Genomic DNA, 21,836 nt, shown 5'->3' with positions numbered 1-21,836 from the left:
GAAAAATGCTTTGTATACCACTGCATATGCACATTCAAACCTTAATTTTAATTAAAATTATGTGCATTATATCCGTATCTCCTGTTCCTTGTGAGAGTAAGTTTGAGAAGATACTTGTCTAATAGGAACCAAAATAAAAGTGGTTAACCTGTGAAGTGCACATAGCTGGGTCCCAGCTGCTCAGGAAGAAGGGTGTAATCTGCACTCTGCCTGCAGCTGGGCCTGGTCAGCCCCGGGCTGCTGGCATCATCCTGGGACCGCATTTCCCTTCTTCATCTCACCTGAAACCTCTGCTGACTTCCCTGAGCTTGTGTGACATCAGACATGAAACATTTTCTAATAGAAGAGGACTTTTTCGTTTTTCCTTGCCGATGGAGGATGGGATCTGGCCACCTTCACCGCCACGTGTCCCCACGCCTGCTCACTTCTTTGTGCCTCCCGTTTGTTTTTCTCCTCTGAAAGTTTTTATTAAAATGCAGGAGCTTCTTTTAGAAGGTCCCACGTATTCATGCTGCTGCAGTGCCGCTGCTTCAGAAGTTTCAGAAGCAATCCATAAACGATGTTTTTTTCACACAATAACAATAGGCAAGTGTCAGAAATCTCAGGCTGCTGCTATCAGAGGCAGAGTCTAAAAAACATTTTTCAGGCTCTTCTCTATTCCCCGCTCCCGAGCTGTCAGACGCAGTGACACGGCTCCATCACTCTGCCACTCGCAGTCCCAACAAACAGAAAATGATTTCCAACTGGCAAACACGCTGTTTACTTTCCAGAAAAATTGCACTTTCCAATCTGACAGCTGATCAAGGGATCTCCTGCTGCTGTCAGCATGAAGGACTGTTTAAACACAGGGATGGAAGTTTAAACATTTTCTCATTATCACAGAATAAAAAAAAATTAAAAAATAATAAAAAAATAAAAGCATTGAGACTCTCCGACCACCTGCTGTGAGAGTAATGAAGCGCTGTCACATGACCAGCCGGCGAGGACTTTTATCTCTGCCCCAATATCATTACTGAAGTGACACCTGTCACATGACCCACATCAGGGCTTTCATCTGTGCTCCCCAAATGCAATTCTGGGTTGTGCAGGGGATTTTTTTTCCCCCTTTAAAGAGCATTGCCCACTTGTGCCACTACAGACAGGCTTCTCCCAGTATTAAAGCTCTCTGATTTTTTCTTGGGGATGTGTAATTTGGCCAACAGACCTTCTCTGACCTGAAGTAAAACAGATTCTTGGCCTGGGAAAGAAGTTATTGCATTTAGTTCAGGATATTTTTAAAGCAAATATTTAAGTCTGCTGTTAAACTCTCTTTACATAAAAGACGATGTTCTCCGAATTAGAGGATTTCTCCAAAATCTCAGATTTGTTTTCAATTTTTTATTAGGTGGTGAGAAGAAACAGCTTGATGACCCTCGAGAACAAAAATCTCCATTTACTTGCACTTACAAACTCTTACCTGCTTTGCCAAGGCATCCTACATCTGCCAAGAGGAGTTCTGGAAAAAGGAAAGGTCAGTCTTTACCAACGTCTGGGATTTTTTGTGAGGTCTTCACCAGCCGACACGAAGATTTGTGACAAGCCCACATATATCATAGCAGTACTGAGAGCTAACTCACCAGAACCTGTTCAGTCATTACCTCAAAACAGAATGTGAAACATCCAGATGTGTCAGGGGGTGCCCAGCTACATCTCAACTGGATGTGGGCAGGTTGGAGATAAGGTTCAGAACTTCATGGCCTTTCATTGCTCCTCCTTTCCCACTCCACATTTAGCCATGCATGAGCTGTAGTACTTGTCTGACTCCTTTGTAATCTGATTAAAGCAATGAAAGACTAACCCAGCAAAAGAGTGAATCATTTTCCACCTGTTTAGTAAGTTAAGTCAGCTCGTCTAGGGCTTGGGAAAGCACCAAAGAGCAAAAGCGAAAGACTGTGGCAGTACAAGCAGGTAGAGAAATGGGGAATAATGACCACATTTTGGATGGTGCTAACTTGATCCATGGATCCAGGTGTGTTTCTTGTTCTCTCTTCCTGACTTGTTACAACACAACATCCATTTTCTCTGAGAGCTGTTGTGCTTGAGATTGGGCAAGCCAGGGGATGGAGAATCTGCTGAAGTGAACACTCCTGATGTAAACAGCAGACTGTTAGTATGTGAGGCGGATGGTTCTGGGGCAATCGTCTCTCTGGTCTGATGTATTTAAGGCACTGGCCCTCAGATGTTGTTGTTGTTAATGAGCAGATGAAGAGTGCTGGGTTGCAGCGTATCCTTCTGCTCTGCCAGCGTCTTCCTGGCTTTCCTGTCCTCCAGATACAAAGGTATCAGGTATCATTTGGCCCTTTGGCAATTTAGCGTAAGAGCTTCGTTTATTATGGGAGTTGCTGCAATGTAAAAACAAAGCCACTCTAGGCACCGTGAGGAAAGTGCATCTGTTCCCATCATTAGATCACTTACTGCCCTTGCAAAACAAAAACATTTCATTTAACGTTTATTGAACTGTTCTTCAGTGTCTCTCAATTTGAAGTAGACATCCAGCCATAACCATGACAGGCATTATAAGTGTTGCATCTTCACTGCTCTTCTCTGCCAACCCCAAAAGAGCAAAAAGAATGCAAATCTCCCTGTCCCAAGCTGGGCATCATTTGTAGACTCTCTGAACATGCGTATTACAGTGCAATGTAACTCAGAATTGGAGAGCTATTTCTTACCAACACAGATTCACTTTTAAAAGACATCTTATTTGTAGCATTTTGCAATGCAGCAGCCAGTGCTTATGTGCTTAAGAGTTGTTGCTTTGCTTTGAAAGAGATTCCAGTTGCTCTTCTCTGCACAAATAAACCTGCATGTAGGAAGCTGACACAGAGATACGTGCCCAAGTAGAACTCTATAGGCTCTAGTCAGATTTTGTTTGTACAGCTGTGAGGTCACTGTAATATTCATTGCAAAACAAATAAAATGCATAAGGTCCTGATACTGACACAAAATTCTCTTCAGTGTTTCAAAGTGAGGTCAGGCATCCGTACTCACTTTGAGTGCTTGGTGTTTGTTAGACATGGATCCACACAATCTAGAGCTGGAAGAACTTTTTGAACGTTGCTGGCTTTTTTATCAAAGCACAGACTATTGAGGACTCTAACAATAACATAAGGAATACTAATTGTCTTCTTAACTGAGCAATACCTGCAGCTAGCCCATATGCCCTTTTCCTCTGCAATTATGTATACAGCGAGGGCAGAGGGGGACATAAACAGCTGTGCTGCTTTCTGTTTGTATCTGCAGTGCTTAGTCAGCACTCAGAGGAACTGTAGCTCCTTTAATCCAAAATGACTCTTCCATCTCTTTCTGTGGCTGCCATCTACTTCTCCAGTGCCTTGTCATAGCTCCGTAACAGGTTTCGTCCTAATACCTCAATGCCATGCATAATTCTTGATCAGAGAAGTTGCCCCAGTCCTGCCAGTGACACTATTCAGATGAATAAGAAATACTCAAGAAAGTTTGCATGCCTACACCATAACGATCTGTCTTTGTATTCTTTTTTTTTTGCTCCCAGGTCTGCTGTGAGATTACAGTGAGGCATCTGACTTCTAAGGACCGAAAATAAGAGAAAGTATCCCAGATAACTGAGACCAACCACCCCGACCAAGCTCATGAATGCTGTGAGTTGTATTTCTGATTCTTCCAATACAAATTATGAGGAATTTTACAGTAACTATAGCTGGGAAAGAGCTCTTGCACATTTCCCCATGTATCCTGATCAGCACTCACCTCAAATTAGTTTTCCTTCTCATAGCCTGTCAGCACCCCTTGAGATCAAGGAGATTAAAACACCCTGGTAACTCATTAATGAGCCAGGACTCTGCAACAGCTGGACCAAAAATGGCCTGTGTTTGTCTTCATCTTAATTCTTTGCCATCTCCCCTCTGCTCACCAGCACCTGCACACACTTGAGACCCAGTATAAGAAGACCCCTGAATTCAGCTCTAAGCAACCAGTCTGCAATGCATATGTCTAATGCTCTGCTGGTGTGGAACCAGTATGCTGGTAATCCTGTTAGCAGTGGCAGAAGCTCCCTCTAGGAAATTATAACAAATAGTCTTAAACAATTCCTTTTGTTGACAACTTTATCCAAGAAGCCATCTTCCCTGGAGACTTACTCAACTTTTGACTAATCCCCTCCTTCCCTCAGGAGCTCTTTTGTTGAAGTAGATTGTAGGCAAACCCAAAGAATGACAGGTTTCTGTAAGCCTTGGATCAGCCTCTACATTCTTTCAATTGTCAGTCCCCATCTGTCCTGTTTGTACAACGATCTTCGGGTCCAGGGATCTCTCTATTAACTGACACATGGCTGCATTTATTCTGCAAGTCCAGTGTTCAGACTATGCTGTTACATCTTCATTGCCAAGTCAATCTTTCTGACGTTGCTTTCTGAAAAACAACAGGCAGGGCAACTGCACACTTTTGTTCTCTTCTGCTGAAAGGTGATTTTAAGAAATAAGCCACTCTGGACCAGACTCTGCCCTTGTTTTACACCTGCAAAGATTTTGCTTCATTTCATCAATATGAAAAGTTATTTCAAAGGTCTTTGTTGAAATGGAGTATAGAATCTACTCCTGTTGCAAAGGAATTCTGTTAGCATATGGCCTAAGTTCTGAATCAGAAGGACAAATAAGTCCTAATTCCAAATATTCTGCAGGGCCAGTGACTTCAGTTACTTTCCTTTCTCTTTGTATGAGAAAGCAAGCAGATTCCAACAATCCATACATTTCTTCTCAGCAGATAGAGGGGAAAAGGTGGAATAGAGTAGAAGATAGATGATGTATTGGCATGGAGTGTATGTCACCCTGGGATAGATGCCTGGCACTATCTGGTCCCTTCCTGAAACCAGAAGGAGAACAAGGAAGAGACTGTGGTGATGTTTTGTCTCTTGCTGTGTGGCTCAGGGCCCATGGATTCAGGATTGAGCCTGGTATGTTTAGTTATTTGGTTCTGTCTATTTTTATAACTTAACTCAGGTTAGCCAATGAAAGAAGGCTAGCCAGTTTCATTATGTTCCCAGGAAATTCCATTCTCTCATGCACCAGCGTGAAGCTGTTGAGCCTTAGATGCCTATCTACCTCTGATTGGATTTGAAAAAGCACACAGAACCCCTGCTTTCCATTGGTAGCCTATTAAAATGACAAAAAAATTATTGTTTCATTTTTAACTTTGCTTGCCTGTCCAAATCCAGAAAAAAAAAGTTTGATAATCTGAAAAACATCACTTACAGAATGTCTTCTTGTAGTTAACTGCAGAAGAAGAAAACTTGAGCTGACATTTAAGCTTGTTTAATATGTTCTGTAAGCAGCTTAAAAAAAGGGACACCATCACTTTGAAGCCAGGTTAATATTAAAAACAAAACAAAAACAAAACCAACCAACCAACCAAATCACTGAAGAGAATCTCCTACTTTTTTTCATAGTTTCACTGTTTTAAATCTTGTGTTTGTGAAGTGTCATCAAAATCAGGTTAAATTGGCCAGAGCTAAGTCAGTAAACACTGAAGCATGTGTGCCCTCCTCAAGTGAGCTGTCCGAGAAGCCTTACTGGAACTGACAGCCATTTTTATGGCAGGATTAGTTTTTCTCTGATCACAGAGAGGGAACAGCCACCCTGTCTGCCCTTAGCCAAGCAGGTGAGCTGGGAATGAATCCAGGCTGCCACCAAAATCCAGTCTGGCCACAATGTTGGCTCCTTCTCAGAAGTACTGAAGGCTGTCCTGTCTGCCGTTGTCCACATGACAAGGACAGATGGGTTGAGCAAGGTTGTAAGACCAAGCACTGGGGGCTGGGACCTGACCTCACAGCAGTAAATACCATCTACATGCATTTAGAAGCACAGGAGTATAGCTGAGATTTGTCCTGATATCACAGCTAAGTTGCAGACAGTAAGTCAAGTTAATTTGGCCTCAAGATCAGCTTCCATGTCTGCCCTGTAAGCACAGGCTCAGCTGGTGACACTGACTGGACATTTGCTGCTAGCAAATGCACAAAAAAAGCAAAGAGACAGGATATATGAAAAGGGTATTTTCGTGTAATTTCTTTCAGTGATGTTAAGTGATCTTTTGTTAATAGAGGTTTTCTGTAATAAAAAGGAGATAAATGTTGGTGCTGGAACAACATTTTAAATCTTGGATGTCCAGCTTTTTCGTTTGCCTGAGCTGCACTGAGTGAAGAGGAATTGCCTTGGGTGCATATGAAATATACAATATAGTTAATGTACATAAATAACAGAACTTCTTTTATTTTTAAATAATTTTTATTAAAACATAAGAGGAGATGGGCAACAAAGACATAATGTTTTAAAGTGACTCATACTAAAGTACAGGTCAATTAAAACCATGAATGTTACAAACCTGAGGGATTTTTCCTAGGTCGGCTCAGGTTCTGGCACATGCACAGGAAGCTGTTTTATCACAAAATTAGGCAGATCAATTTTGTGACATTAGTCCAACATTGTGCTCATACAGTGATATAGATGAAATCAAAGTATGACATGTGGCAGAGTAACCAAATCACATCAGAAACACCCAAATGTCTGCTTCAAGCCACAGCGTTATATGGAGTTCTGAGAGAAAAAAGACTCCATTGACAAACTCCAGTTTGCTGATCAGTGGCTTGCTGTGGCAGGATGTGATGACACGGGCTGAACCCAAGAAAGGTGGAGCTATGGTTTCATCAGTCCAATGGAAGAATACACATTGCCATAACATCCATTGCGACATTGCTCTTTTCCCCCCTGGGTAGAGCTCTTTGTCATTTCTGGTACTTCAGTGAGCAAATTCCATTGTGTGTTAAATCATAACAAGTAAGCTATAAAATGTGAATTCAATAGACATAGACAAAGGCAAACAAAGCAATTTGGTCAGTTTAAGCAATGTGGAAATGAAACCATATTTTGACTGGGGAGGCATCAGAGGAAAGGGCACTGGTCTGAGATTTGAGAACGTGACAAAACAAACCCAGACCTCCCACGATACCACTGTGCATTGTGCACTGGGGGCCACTGACTTGCTGACCTCTTCTTTCTGAATTGTGAGAAGATTTGCCATTTTGTCCTCAGCCTGGGATGTGGTGGTCCAGCTGTAGATATTGGTCGTTTTTCCACCTTCAATGCATAAAAGAATTCATATGCTAGAGAATGATGGCAGCATCTTTCATAGTGGCAACCACATGCTTACCCAAGAAGTAGCCAGTTATTTCTACTTCTTACCAAAACTTGCTTGAACCTTCTGAGAGATGTCCTTTATGATAAGAAGTAAACAGGTCACAGATTTCAGGTTGCAGTCTCACTGCTGGAACTGAGAGCACTGATTGTTCTTTGGAAAACAAAACAACAAACAAACAAACAAAAAGAACAGGTTAAGGAGAAAGCTGCAAAATAGTCCTTTTCTTACACTGAGCTACCTTCCTAATACTCTCCTGCAAACTCATTCAGGATCCTGTTGTTCACATTTCCTTTTCACCTGAATTTTTTGGAAAAGGATTTCTCTAATCTAGGCTTCCTTCTCTAGAAATCTCATCTGTGGTTTCTTTTCTTTTTTCTTTTTGTTTTCATGGAGCAACCAGCAAAATATTACTTGGTAGAACAGTAGTGCAATCCACTAATCAAAAGGATTCAAATGGATCTACCCGCTGCCAAGCTCTCTCCTTCCCACCCAGCAGAGGAGGAAAAAAAAGAAAAAGAAAAAAGAGATAGAGCAAAGGCACGAAGCTTCTCTCCTTTAGCAATCTCACAAATGCAAAACCTTCCACTCCAGTGACTCCTCATTAACTTACCAAATCTGACAGTCTAATTATTGTAGCTGCTTCACGCTTAGAATAAATAAATACTAAAGTGGGTGTTTAAAGAAATTGAGCAGTGAAATTCAGTCATCTAGACAGTCAATAGAGAGAGAGTTTATTTTAAAATTTTATATTCTTACGTATTTATATCATTTTAGGAAAGATAATGAGATAGTTGTCTTTCAGGCTAATTGAGTTCCTATGCTCGTGGCTGCTTGCTGTCACAATCTCAAACTTAGCTTTAACTTTTGTGCCTTAGAAATCTGATCACTGCATCCCCATTTGCTCTTCTCTACTGGTAACTGGCTGAAGGCAGAAGTGCACCTGAGGATGGGAAATAAGTACATGGAACTTCCAGACTGCATGTCTTTGACAACAAAACAACTAAATCTTCTCAGATTTGCATTTAAGAGCATTAAAAGGAAAGTGAAAGAAATCTTAGATATAACTTTGCAATTAGACGAATAACAGAAAAATCTCCACCAACCTCTGATACAGTAGCATCTGCCTCTGTGAAGGGTATTAGTAGTGCTCCCTCCCAGAGCAGTTCATCTCCCTGAACAATAGGACCTTTATAGAGATTCTCTGGCTAGAGATCAATGGGAGTTAGAGCATTTGATCCATGTCTGTAGGACTTTGTTTCCCCAAGTCATGTGGGCCAAACTTGGTGCCAGTTATCCTTTTGCAAGAGCATGAGCTGGGGAGTGAGCAAAGGAAACCCTCCTTTTTGTCCTTTCCATTGCCTCGTGCTTCTAAACCTGCAAGCATTGTGGCTGCTCCAGGCCAATGCCCAAGGAAGATCTTAAGCAGGACAATATGTCCAGGGACTTGTGCCCTTGCCATGCTGCTTCCTGGAAACATCTATGAGGTTGCAGTGTCTCTTTCTGAGGATGGTGACTTAATGACATAGCATAAGACCTCAGAGTCCTGTCAGTATTTTCACAAGCCACTACTGTGGAGATCAGGCCACAAGAGCTGAAGTATGTTTTGCCTGAGTTAAGAGAAGATTGGCTTTATCAGCTCACAGAAGAGTGCTTCTGGTTCAGAAGTGACAGCTGAGTTGCTACTCATCACCAGCTTTGGTTTATTCCCTTATAGACACACTATAAACTGGATTCATACACTTGGTGGAAACGTCAATTTCTAGGTGTCTGTATCTGATTTTCAGTGAAGGATGTCCATTTTCTGTATACAGAGGTGGCAAAGCACACACAAGTGAGTGTAAAAGCCTTTCAGCTATGTAGAACACAGGGAAAGCAGCCAACCCAAACAAGCTGTCTGTGAAAGCCAGCTCTTCTTTATACATGCCTTGTGTTAACAACTACCAGAGTTAGCTGATCCCAGTGGAAATGGGATTTTTGGTAGGCAGCGCTTGCAGCCTTAACATCCCCATGCCTAAACTTGCTTTGTGCAAGTTTAGATGCAGCAAACATTAAAATAACAGTTCTCTGTCACAATCAAAACTATCTCCCCCTCCTTGTCTCTGAAGGCATAAATATGGGGAAGTTTTCGGACAAACCGGGAAGTGTTATCATCACCTGGCACACTGATCTTGAATTGCTTTGGGGAGCCCACCTGTAGCCAAAAGGAGCAAGCCTAGTTTGATCTACAGCTTCATGGCTGGAGCTCTTCTCACAGTATGTTTTGCTGGCAACTCCCTGGTGCTAACTCCAAATTCCACTGTTCACCCTCCCTGCTTACCAGCCTGCTTTAAAGTGTTTGTGGCCAAAACAGATGGAAATAAACCAAGGTTATGACTAAGAATATTGGACTGAAATTGCTATTGTGTCTGACTTGACAACAGAGTAAAATACCTTCTCAGGAAGCCTTTTGCACTTCAGGACTGACACTGGGTTGAGAGCACAGCTCATGGTTTCTTGATTCAAGAATCTCATATTTCTTCCAGGAGTTATTGGAACAGATCACAATTGGTCAGAAAACATTCTGCTTTAGCAGGTGGCAAAGGTTAGGCTGAAGTTTTATCAGAGATACTGTAGCACAGGGCTAAGCTCCACAGATAATTGTCTAGGATTGGCTTAGGCCAGAAAAAGGATGTTAAATGCTCTCAGAGGACAAAATCTTTTCTTGCAGCATGAGTTACTCTTTTTATTTTTCCTAGCACTTTGCATCCAAATGAGCGTAAGCAACAGCAACTTGTTCCCCACTCTGTGAGCTGACCAGGAAGCACAGAACACCTTGCTCCCCTCCCCATTCCAAGGGCAGCAGCCAGGGTCTGGTCGTTCACATTCTCCTCAGTAATGAGAAAGATGCTATTCATAGAGGTTCTTTGAAACTCTCATTTCTCCAATTATTTTTTTCCCAGGAACTGACCTTTGAAAAATATCCTCTGGCTTCCAGCTTGTCATAGCAACTTACAAAAAGGACAGTTATGTCTACAATTACTTCATGACAATAGAAAATAATTTCTTATGGAACGTTATTTTTTTCAAATGTTGTTTCCTGCTTACTCTCACACACCTTGGATCAACCTCCTCCTTTCACCTTTCATCTCCAACTCATTCTTTGCCCTTCTGCTTTAACTTTCTCCTTCAAAAAAAAATGGGAACTAATAGCCAGCATCCTTCAGAACAAAGTAGGAACAGAATATATTTAAAACCTGCACTGTGTTATCATAGCAACCAGAATTTTAAAATGATACAGTTAAATTCTCAAGTAGTGCGATACTAAAATGACACAAGAGAACAAATGTCTTATGGCAGTAGGGATGGCTACATGGGCAATTATTCAGAATTGCCTAATTTTTACAGGCATAATGAGTCACTCATGAATATGGTCTTGCAGGACCGTACTGCTCTGGTTTCTGCCCTGTGCACTTTGATTCTGCCCTCGGTATGTTGGTTGCTAAGTTATTGCCATGCAGTCGCCTGTCCAAAAGGTATTTCTTGCTGCATTATGGAGGATAATAAATATGGGATTGTGTAGAAACCCAGGTGAAATGAATCTCTGGAAATGTGTCTGAGAGACTGACACATTATGCCAATCTGTTTTCTCGTTCCTTCTATTTCTCCTCACTTTCTCCCTTACTCTCACACTGTCTGTCTCTGTACCTGTTTTTTTCCACACTCTCTCTCTCTCGTGGCACTGACACTTTCATCTTCTCCCTTGGGGATTGGAGATGTCACTGCGGGAAGTGCTTGTCCGCCTCTCCGGCAGCAGCAGAGCCCTGTGGCTTTGACAAACCTCATTTAATTGGGAGGAAGCCAGGAGGGTTTGAAAGAACTGAAACATCCACGAAACTCCTTTTATCAGGCATAATTTAAACTCTGCATGGAAAAAACCCTATATGTATAAAGAAAAGTCAACTTCCCTCCTGCTGTGCGTGCTCCCCTCCTCCCCCCCCACCCCCGGCACAGGCAGGCTCCTGCGAGATTCCATCTTTTCATTTTTCTAAAAGTGTCAAAGTAGATTTGTGCTCTGTGGCTGGGTGAACAGAAAAGGAATGCAGATGTCTCTCACTCCTGCTCACGCACACACAGCACCTTCAGAAGGGTGGCAGTTTGGGAGAGATGCTGGCTGGCTGCTCCTTCACTTGGGATATGCCACAGAAGCCAGAAATTAAGTTTTCAAATAGCTTGACAACATAGTCATAGAAGGTTTCTTCTTAATTGCCCCTATCTTTAAAAGAAAAACACCAGAAAACAAACCAGCATAGCTGGTGCCTGGGAGACAACAGAGAACACCAGGGCTCTCTGGCCTGTCTCCCAGTAGGAGGGAGCTCTTCCTGAGAACCAGAACCTATAACTTGTGAGACTCTATATATATATTTATCGTCAGCTGAGGGCAGGAAAGGCAGATGTGTGTGTTGTGTATATGCAACTGCATGCTTAAGAAAAGGCAGCAAGGGGAGAAGAAAATAAGTCAGGTAAATCTGAGGGAGAACTGGTGTGACAGGGTATGAGGAACAGCTGTTGCTTCCAAACATCAAAGGGAGCAGGAGGAGCAGACCAAGGGAACTGGGGCTAGCACATCATGCTGAGCAGCTGCGAATTCAGGACATCGGGAGGACCAGCATGCCAGTTACACTGAATACTCAGCTTGAGCCAGCCTGAGGAAAAGCTCAGGGCCCCTAGGGCTATAGAATGGGGGAGAAACAGCCCATCAAAGCACACAGACCTCAGCTTTGAAAGTGCAGCATGGGCATATCCCATCCAGGTCCATTTCTGTTATTAACTCTGCGGTGGAGTGGAAGAAAACGGAAAAACAAGCTGTGGAATTTGCACTGGGATGTAAACTTTGCAGCAAATAGGAGTGGGGAGGGAGGGCAGGAAGAAACAAGATGTCCAGGTCCAAAGTACTGAAGAAACTTGTTGCGAATGGCTATTTGAAATAGGTCTTTGTTGGTGAGGTGAAATCAAGGGTCAGCTTACCAGCGGGCACTTGATAGAGCTGAGGAGGCAGAGGGTTGAAGAAGCCATGAAGAAGGGCATCTTGTGCAGAGATTCGCCCTGGAGGGAAAGCTGTGAGCATTCTGGAGGCCAAGTCCTCTGCAGCTGGCATCCTGCCCAGCCTAGCAAAACAGATGGGAAAAGTAGTCCAGGAGATGAGCACAGGCCAGAAGGCCGGAACAAAATTAGATCCAGCCCTTCTCAGAGCTCGAGGCAGAGATAGTGATCCATGGAAGCTGGATAAGCTCACTGCAGATACATGGCTCCCTCGGACATTTACTTTGCCATGTGAGCTTGGTTATGTTGAGGAATATATCCAGGATCTCAGTTCAGGCTTATCTTTTCAGGGGAGTTTAGAAAATTAATTGTTATTTTTTTAAAGCAGTTTGTGAGTAAAAGGGAAAATGCTGGTGAGTGAACTGTATCTTACATGGCATAACTGGAAAGTTGGAGGTCAGTGTTAACAATTTACAGGGAGAAGTGCAAGTATACAGAATTACCTGAGTGGTCCACTGAGCAGATCGGAGGTCAAAACTGAAAAACTAAAGGAAATATCTATTCCCCATCTTCTACCCTAGCACCAGTCATGTATCTGGTTGTAAAATGTGTTAGGGATTCAGGGAGATGAGTCTGCTTTCCAGGGTGAGAGATTAAACTAGATGCAACACACATGCTCCAAGCCCAGCAGATGCCAAAGCCAAGCAGCTGCTTCCTAGAGGAGCACGCAGCTGGGGACAAGGAAGTGGAGGAGAGAAAACAAACCAACAAGCAAACAAATAAAAACAGTCATTTAGTTTTACAGCTTTTACTTTGTTTGTTTGCTCTGATCATGTTTCAGCACCAGGAGGCCCATGGAGCCCACTCTGCTGGGCTTCATCCCTCTGCCCCCAGTGCCCCATCCCCATGAGACCATGGCCGGGAACCCCCACCCCTCCGCTTTCCCTCTTTCCATTTGACATGGCAGCAATTTTGTTCTGAGGGTATAAAATGTCTAAGAAGCATTTGTGAAAGGCATCCAGCCTCACCATGGTATTTAAGGGCTGAATTCTCACCTCCTGCAAAACAGTTTACGTTTGTGCAGTCAGGGGTGCAGGGACAGACAGGGAGCTGAAGCATCCAGAGGTGCTTACTAGATCCATGCTACCCAGGAAAGGGTGGGATCTTACCCGAGCCCTGCTGCCCCATAACCCAGCTGCTGCAAGCTGCCACCATGGCAGCCTCCCACCACTGCTCAGACTTCCTGGTGACAGGCAAGCTCTGCACAGAGCTCCCCTTTGATTTCTTAATTGGCCATAGAGACTCATGGCTGAGCATTCTGTGTGAAGCAGCTCTTTCCTTCTCAAGAAGGCCTTGGGATGCCTTATAGGTCTAGGGCCAGCCCACATGCAGCCAGAGCTCTGCCGTGGCCTGTCAGCATGCAGCACTGAGGGAGCCTGTCAAGGGACCACAGCCAAAAAGCAGAAGTGCAGTATAGCAGAGTTTCAAGGAACATAGTTATTTCTTTGTTCAGACTGAGAGAGGGTCTCTTCTGTTCTAGGATGTATGTTATCAGGGGTTGGGATGTACTGAGCTTTGTGTCTTTCTGAAGATGTGTATGACAGTGGCTGGCATCTCAGCAACCTGTGCTTTGCTGAAAACTTCAGCAAGTTTGTTCAGCAGCTCAGAACAGTCTGGGAAACACAGCTCTAAAGAACAGCATATTTCCTTTGAGCAGTGGTGAATCCAAAGTGATGAGCGGAACAGATAATGAACAGCAATGATGAAAAATGTGGCTACATCCACAAAGAACAGTTGATTCTTGACCTGAGCCCTGAGGACATATCCTATCTATGAAGTTTGTTGTGTGTGAGAGACCTGTCAAAATCAGTATAGGGAGTGCTATGTTCATGACTCTCTGAGTTAGGCACTTTGCCTGCTGATACATTTATTTCACATGTGTATATATATGCAAGCATGCATGTATGCTTGTGTGTGCATGCACATCATATATACTTGAAAAATACTCCTTTCCTTTACAGGCTCAGGAGTGTTTGGTGGTATGGGTGCCTGTTCAAGCTGAGGTATGTAACCAAGGCCCTAGTCTTGTAGATTTTGGCTACTGAAGAATATGAATTTTCCTCTCCTAACTAATCAGGGTATTGTTTCATTGTCTTGTGTAAATGCTGCCCTGGTATGTCTTTCTTACCACTATTGAGCAATGTTCCTACAGCATGTTTCTAGAAATGAAAATTGAGACAGTGCAAAGTCTGGCTTTGGTCTGGGCAAGAGAGCTTGGGAAAGCAGGACCTTCTGAATCAAATTGTGCCCCGCAAAAAGCTGCATCTAATTTTGCTTATCTGAGAATTGCTGCTTATCTGAGAACAATCCCTCTTCCTCATAGCATAATAGCCCCACTTTGTGCCTACCTCTACTGCCATCTCTCATAACCAGTTGCATAGCTGATGTTAGATTTACTTTCTACTGCAGAGCCACCCTGCCCTTCCTCAGCTTGCCAAAAGAGCTCATTTCAAGCTAAATAATTGCATAAAGAAACAAATAAACCCAGCGGCCATTTTGACATTGCCGTTACAGGTTGCTTACCTGTCACAGATTACTCCAAGTCTCTGAGGTCTCCTGGAAGCAACGAGTTCTAGAAAGTGTAATATGCAATCACACGATGAAACAAAAATCAAGCCAAAACTCATTCTTTGAGCCCTTACAAAAACACGTGCTCAGAATTTCAAAGGGCCCTATAGAATCTGTCATCTTAATATTTATAAATATACATTATTCCTATAGGATTTGAGTACTAGCACTGATGTTAGTAAGACTGTTCCAATTCTGTAACCCTTTCCTTTCGTGCATCAATACAGGCTTTGGGTCTCCATCTGTTACAGTGAAAGTCTTTGCTCTGACTTAACAAATGCAGCATTGGTCCCCAAAACCTTCACAGCGAGGAAGCAGAAAGAGGTTTGCAGGTCTGCATCCCCAACTTACAAGGGCTACTGAGGTTCATATATTCCCATATGGGCACATGGGGCTTTTCTGCATGGATGTGGCAGGACTGTGGACAAAACAAAGGCACTTGGATCCCACTCTGTTTTTGCCCACTGCTCTTGCTGTCAGTTCCTCACTAAGTTCATCATTCATCATGTTAACCATTTTCATGCATGCTTTGTACTTATTGATTCAAGCACCTCTACCAGACTGGAACACTGCAGAGTTTGCAGTTTTGGGAAGCTGTGTTGTTGTTGCTATTCTTCAAGGACAGATTTCTAAACAGTCCAGAATATGTGGAGAAACACATTCTTCAAATGTTTTCTTACAACACATGAATTTTCTCAAGCTTAGTTATGAATAAATGGCTTACATGTTGAAGATTCCTCTTGCAGCTGATTAATGAAAACATTTTCTTGCATCAGAAAAGCCATAACATTAACTGGCCTCTTAAGTTTGGCTGGGCCTTTTCCTGCAAAATCCTATGGCATCTGCCCTTCTTTGTGCCAGGGAGCACACCAAGCTGCTCAGCTCAGCCACACTGTTCAGGGACAGAAGTGTCCAGCTGCAGATTAAGCAGGAGGCCCCTTTGCCTTCAACCTGTGCAGCCATTTGCAGAGTAGCAGGCCCTGGGGCTGGGTCACTCTGTGTCTGACTTGATGCGCAGACAATTTGAAAAAGTGCAAATGGCTGAACTTTCAGCACTTAACCTTTCCAGCAGCAATCTTTCACCATTAAGCCAGGCAAGCAGGTTGTTAAACCTGTCTATCACAGTGTAAGTAACAGGTCACAGCTGAAGCATTCTCTTACACCCAAATAGTAAGGTAATTTGTAAAGCGGTAAATGGCAATATAATCTGGGGTAGGATTCATGACTGCTTAGGTGCCAGAGCTCTGGAATTATCACCATTATATAGAAGATATATATCTTTAGTAGCCTCTTCCCTGGTCAATCACTGAGATTAATTCTGTCAGAATGCTCCTTTTGGATCGCTATTAACATGTTCTCAAGGTCCTCCTTCCTTCTCCTTTCCCCCTCAGCTGTAATAAAAGTGTAGAAATGAATTGTCTGTACCAAGTAGAGATGTAAAGTTTACAGGAAAAAGAGAAGAAAACTGAGTTAAAATAATGGTTTGGAATTATTTATTTATTTATTTATTTATTTGTGAGGCAGGTTTTGCCTCTTCACTGAGCTGGCCTAAAACTTGCAGATGCTGCAACACTCTATCAGAAAGTTTTGATTCACTGGAAACATTTCATGGCAATATATCAAATCCCTTTAATATTTAACAAAAGTGCCGAAATTACTTAAATATTATTATTGAAATCTTTTAACTGTAATATTCTTTAAGGAGTTTAATATAGAAGTTAAAAAATGCAAGTTTGGTTGCTAATGGCAGGGGAAAAGGTCTCAGTTAAATCTAACTGGAACATCATTTTGCTTGCGTGAAACAGGGAGGAAACTGGACTTTCCTTACCTTACAGACAGTAATACCAGCTCACTTGCTGGGAACTGGGAGGAATACTCAAATTGCTATGTCTTGAGCAAGATTCTTGACTATAATTTAACATTTATATAACTGAGAGATTAATAATTGTCTACAAGGGGTAGTATAAGAGTCAGTAAGCCAACTACTGCTGTTCCAGTCCAAAGAAATCTCCCAGTACAGAATTCTGCTTGAGTGAGGACAGCCAAACTTGCCACTTAGAGTAGACAGAGCTTTGATTATGACTGGAAGATATGGGTAAGAAAACAGTGTGTCTCTACTCAAGATTTAATGCAGTTAACTAATCCACTTTAAATCAGTTCAGATTAATCTCCTGACTGACGCCATATAGGCAAACCCACAGAGAATTCTGAGGCCCCATTGTGTTGAGCAGGGTAAGAGCAGAGCAGTAAATATTTTTCCTACTGTAAAGATTAAGACCAATCTAAAACTGTAAAACAGTGTAAACAGCTTCTCCGTGAAGGCAAGAGATACCGCACAAAAAAGTGGATGAACTACTGATTTAATCATCTTACAGTGATGATAGACATACACACGAAATGATGGGATCCTGTAGGGCTGATTGGTTTTTTTTTAATAGTGTGAGTAGATCTGAAAGGTAGTGCCTGGGTTTGTTATTTTCTATCAGTATGCAGTGCAGTGTGTGCTAATGAGGAAATACCTCCCTACATGAAAACCCAGGTGGAAGTGGCTAATGAACTGATAATGAGGCAAGCAAGCCAGAGGACAAAAGTTAAACTTTCCTAATTGATGAAGAGAGAGATGCCTCGTGCTGTTGGATGAAGGCGCTGAGGTTGCAGGCTTGAAGAGAAAATTTCTCTCATTAGTGAAATCTGTGTGGCTGCAGGACAGGATGAGCTCTGCCCGTGTGGCAGGCTGTAAAGTGCAGGCTGTGCCCAGTGCCAGCCAGATAGGGAGTTTCCCTTCAGTCTGGCCAGCATATACTGTGCCTTAGCTGCAGCACAGCTTTTCCCTTTGGGATCAAAGCCGTATGCAGTTTATAATGATAATAAGAATTTCATCATTTTAGAATTCAGTTTCCAACCATCCAATTTATTAAATGAAGCATCAGCATAAAAAAGTGAGATTAAAAAAAATAAAAAATAATAAAAAAAGCAGAGTTCAGAGTTCAGACTTCATCTGCATTTTCAAAAATGCCATTTGATGTTTGTGTTTCACTGCCTGCTGCTTGTTGCCTCCATCTGCCGGTGGCATTTTGGAAAAGCAGGAGATACTAAAAATGTTACCAGGAGAAAGAGTTGACTCTTAAATCTCATTCAGCATAGCAAAGATTGCAGACATCTGAAAAACGAGGATTAATATGAAAACTGTTGGTGTACCTGAAAAGGCAAGTGAGCACCATGAGTCTGCAAAGGGAAGTGATACTACTTGGCATAGGAAACTTTATTGTCAGTCTGTGTGATAAATAGAGGAGCAAAGCTTGCTCACAGCAAATTACAGCTCACAGCAAGCTCACTGCATGATAAACAAATAAGCACTGCTTCCCCTCTTTGCAATCCAAATGTCAGAAAAATGAAGCATAAAACAATGCACTGGGTGCTCCAAGTATTCCCAGTTTGGCAAAAGCACTAGCTTAATGTCATGGGCTGTGATTCTTAATCCTTTCCTGCCCTTGACCCCTGCTGTCTAGATTCAAACTTGTAACCATTAATGGGGCTGGATCAAAACACTGGCCTTCTGGTGTCACCAATGGTGTTTAGAGGGGATTTAAACTCCCTGCTTTTCAGTGCAGTGAAATGAACACAGCAGTAGATTAATGCAAGGATTTGAGCTCACACAGCATGAGAGCTTTCAAAAATAGTGTTAACAGAGCTACAACTGCCTCTTTCAGGGAAAGCAAAATGAGGGGAACTGAACAAACGAACAAACACAGGGCAAAGTCTTGTCGCTACGGGCTGGGCTCCTAAGCACAGAGAACTGGGGAGAGGGCCAGTGAGCACACTGGGATGGGGCTGGAGCTCTCCCAGCCCTGCACATTCTGCAGCAGCCAGTTCTGAAGCCTGGGCTGGGGGAATGTCATGCTTTCAGGCTCCAGGTCTGTGTGTAACTCCCTGTCCCAGATCTCCAGTGGAGATCAGAAGCTACAGGGCTGGCCAAGGAGGAGTTTCTCACCTGTCTCCCTGCTCACCTGGGTTTGGACATGGGCTGAGATTTTGTCAAACTTCAGGCAATGGGCATGGGGACCATTTCTGAATTTCTCTGAGCAAGAGGGCATGGGCACAGGTGGACAAGTATTGCCTTGCACAGTTCTCCTACCAATTTTCCATAGAGGAGCTAGGGGAGCCACTCTTCCTGCAGCTGCCCTATGTGTGCCTGACTCTCTCACTCCGTCTCCTCTTCAGGGTTTGCAGCAGGATGTGCTCAAGCCCACAGTAGTGACAGGAAAACATCTAAAGGTTTCCAGCTTTCATTTCAAAGATTCCTACTAATCCACCTGGCTCAGGAACCCTTCCAGTAACAACCTCAGTCTGGGGCTGAGCCTACACTGCTGAATCCAGTGGGAGTTTTGCCATCAACTTCAATGAGAATAGGATCACACCTCAGAGCTTTGTTTTGCGCGTGTTCGTGCATTGCCTCAGGCAGGAACCTGTTTGTTTGTTTGCTGCCTGTGCTCACTGCAAACATCAATAGGACTAGCTAAAAGCATTCAAGCCATCAGATCTGGGGAAGCTTCCCAAGTTTGTTTGCTTATCTGAACTGTCCCAGGCACTGGAATTCACTCCACTGGGCTGGGAAGAACCTCAAGAGGGAAGCTTTCCTCAAGCAGCTCCAGAGCTTTCCCTGGGGGGACAGCAACACTTGTGCCTCGGGGAGAGGGGGGAAGTACTCAAGGCATGTTTAAAGCAGATAGCTTTAAACAAAGAGACTGATTTGCCTTTTTACTGGCAGCCTCATCAAAAACTGACTTGGTTTAGTTCATGACTAGAGCATAGTCTAACCACATATGCACAGCCTTATTCTAAGTGGGCTGGTTTCTACATCCCAGGTTTGAGCCTTGTGTGGCTCCACTATGTGGCTGGAGCATCTTGGATCTCCTTCAGCAGGCTTTGAGGAAGGGAAAGGATGCTGGCTCTCCAGTTGGCAGAGGTATTGCCCCAAGCACTAGTTCAACAGCCCTCTTCCATGTTCTTGCCAGCACAGTGGGATGCTTCCACAGGATGGTGTCCTCTTCTGCACTGACTCCTGCATTTCTGTCTGCTGCAGCCACAAATACCACCAGCATCATGGCATCATGGCATGGGGCACTTCTGGCCCACTGTAGTCCATTAACAAAGCATTCTACCCAGTTTGAAAGCAATTCAGGTTTGAAAACTGCTTATACTGACTGCAGCTATTTCCATGCTGCCTAGGTACGTGTCTTCCCCTCCCAGCCCTGTCACTGGCATCCTCTGCAGCGGCAGAGGACAGTGCTGCTGCTCAGGCAAAACAGTGCTTGGAGGAACTGTTGCCCAGGACAATTCTGGGTACCCAGATATTCCATGTTGATTCTACTAATTTCTTCATTAGGTTACCATTTGTGCTCCCACTTTTCAAGTATCACTCAGTATTGGGAGAGTTTTTGGCATTGTATGCAGAGATGACTGCTGTCAAAAATTGTCATTGGTTTGTCATCCACATGAGCATGTCTTCCCTCCCTTCCAAACATGTAGAGTACCCTACCAAGCTTTCAGCAAGTTAGAGAAGAAAGTGCTTCCTCCAGCTGTCTACTCTGTGCTCTCTCCCTATCCAAATTAAACTTGCTGTGGACAGCGACACATTCCCATTTCACGCTGGTTTGATTAATGTGTCTCAGCTAATTGTGTGAAGGATTCCAGCCCCTTCGACTGTGAGACCAGGTTATTGTTCAGCCAGTCGTGGCTACCATGTGAAAATGGGGGCTGTTTAGTGTTCATGCACCAAAATCAAAGGAGGGGCATCTTGGACTGGGTCACAGAGCAACACCCACTTCTTTGAAAAGATGTTACTATGCTCTACTAAACCTGTAAACCTCTTGCTCAAAGCACGTCTTCTCCCTCCTCCTCTTCCCCCTGCTCTCTTTTTTTCCCCTCTAGAGAGACAGACTCCCCCCACGCTCTCTTAGGGTACAAGAGAGAGAGAATGGCTAGAGTGCAGATGGGTGGATTTCACATTCTAGGGTTTTTAATATTTCACTTTTATATTTCTCTTAGAGAATGATCCTGCTGAGAGGCTGAGAATCAGTGCTCATCATTTCCCCCTCACTGACACTTGAATATATTTTCCCAAGAGAAAACATTAAACAAAAAGAGAGAGAAAGACAGAAAGGGGGAGAGAGAGAGAGAGAGAGAGAGAGAGTGACTGAGCTAGCTTTTCAAAGCATACTTCTCAACCTGCCCACATCAAAATAAGAGACAACTGGCCCTTTGAAGTCCAGGACACAGACTTCTCTACCAGCCCATGTGGAAATAAAAGAAGCCAGCTTTATAAATCACACAGATTTCTCACCTTGCCCACATCAAAATCAGGGACAGTGACCTTTAAAACCGAGGCTTACGGCCCCCAAACTAATTTCCATAAAAATAAGAAGAGTTCAGATAAACTGTGTCCCCCAGTACCTGTCAGCTTTCCCAGTGTAAAACAGGAGACATTGGTCCTTTGTACTGAGGACTAACTAGATTGGGACTAACTACTTGGGACAATGAAGTCTTCCATCAGCCTAACATGTATCTCAGTGAGGCAGCTTTGCCCTGCATGTACTTTTGCCTGTATCTTAGGGCACTGTCTTAAAACAACACTGCTGTCAAGTAGTTGAAGGGATTTAGTAACTCTTTTTCCTAATATGAATTAACGATCCAAAAATTATTAAGTGATCAGCAGCTCTGACCAAAAGTTCCATATTCTTGCGAGTTAAATCCTACCTGGCTTATAGTTGGGGAGTTTGGAGAGTCCTGGCCAGGTGTCTTCAGTTGGGACCCCTAATACCTGTGCAAAACAAAAAAAGAGACTGAGAAGAGCAATAGCCTCACTATATTGTACCCTGCAGAGCAGGATGACTTGGTCTCAATGGAGAGAGACTGCCTTAAGTGGTACTGGATCTACCTCTGCACATAAATGACATTCACATTTTAGCACTTGATGTTACAACAGA

General features: G+C 43.3%; 1 protein-coding gene across 8 annotated transcripts in view; it reads right to left on the bottom strand.

Annotated features, from left to right (window-relative positions):
- Positions 1-6,314: 6,314 nt before the first annotated feature.
- Positions 6,315-21,836, bottom strand: part of CDK15 (cyclin dependent kinase 15) — a 34,025-nt gene continuing 18,503 nt past the window's right edge. For 4 of the 8 annotated variants that reach the window (XM_042822232.1, XM_042822233.1, XM_042822236.1 and 1 more), the window contains 5 exons: positions 21,607-21,670; positions 14,806-14,854; positions 12,208-12,347; positions 7,248-7,353; positions 6,315-7,142 (listed from right to left, as the gene is read on the bottom strand). In XM_042822232.1, coding sequence (XP_042678166.1) covers positions 7,094-7,142; positions 7,248-7,353; positions 12,208-12,347; positions 14,806-14,854; positions 21,607-21,670 — 408 coding nt within the window. In that variant the 3' untranslated portion in view covers positions 6,315-7,093. Of the gene's footprint in view, positions 7,354-12,207; positions 12,348-14,805; positions 14,855-21,606; positions 21,671-21,836 lie in introns of all 8 variants that reach the window. The other 4 variants (XR_006169438.1, XM_042822235.1, XM_042822239.1 and 1 more) reach the window with 4 other exon arrangements.

The sequence above is a fragment of the Centrocercus urophasianus genome, unplaced genomic scaffold (genome assembly GCF_019232065.1).
Source record: "Centrocercus urophasianus isolate 14NV4802_14NV808 unplaced genomic scaffold, USGS_Curo_1.0 seq_20, whole genome shotgun sequence".
Lineage (NCBI taxonomy): Eukaryota > Metazoa > Chordata > Aves > Galliformes > Phasianidae > Centrocercus > Centrocercus urophasianus.
This window is presented reverse-complemented; position numbering and strand designations above follow the sequence as displayed.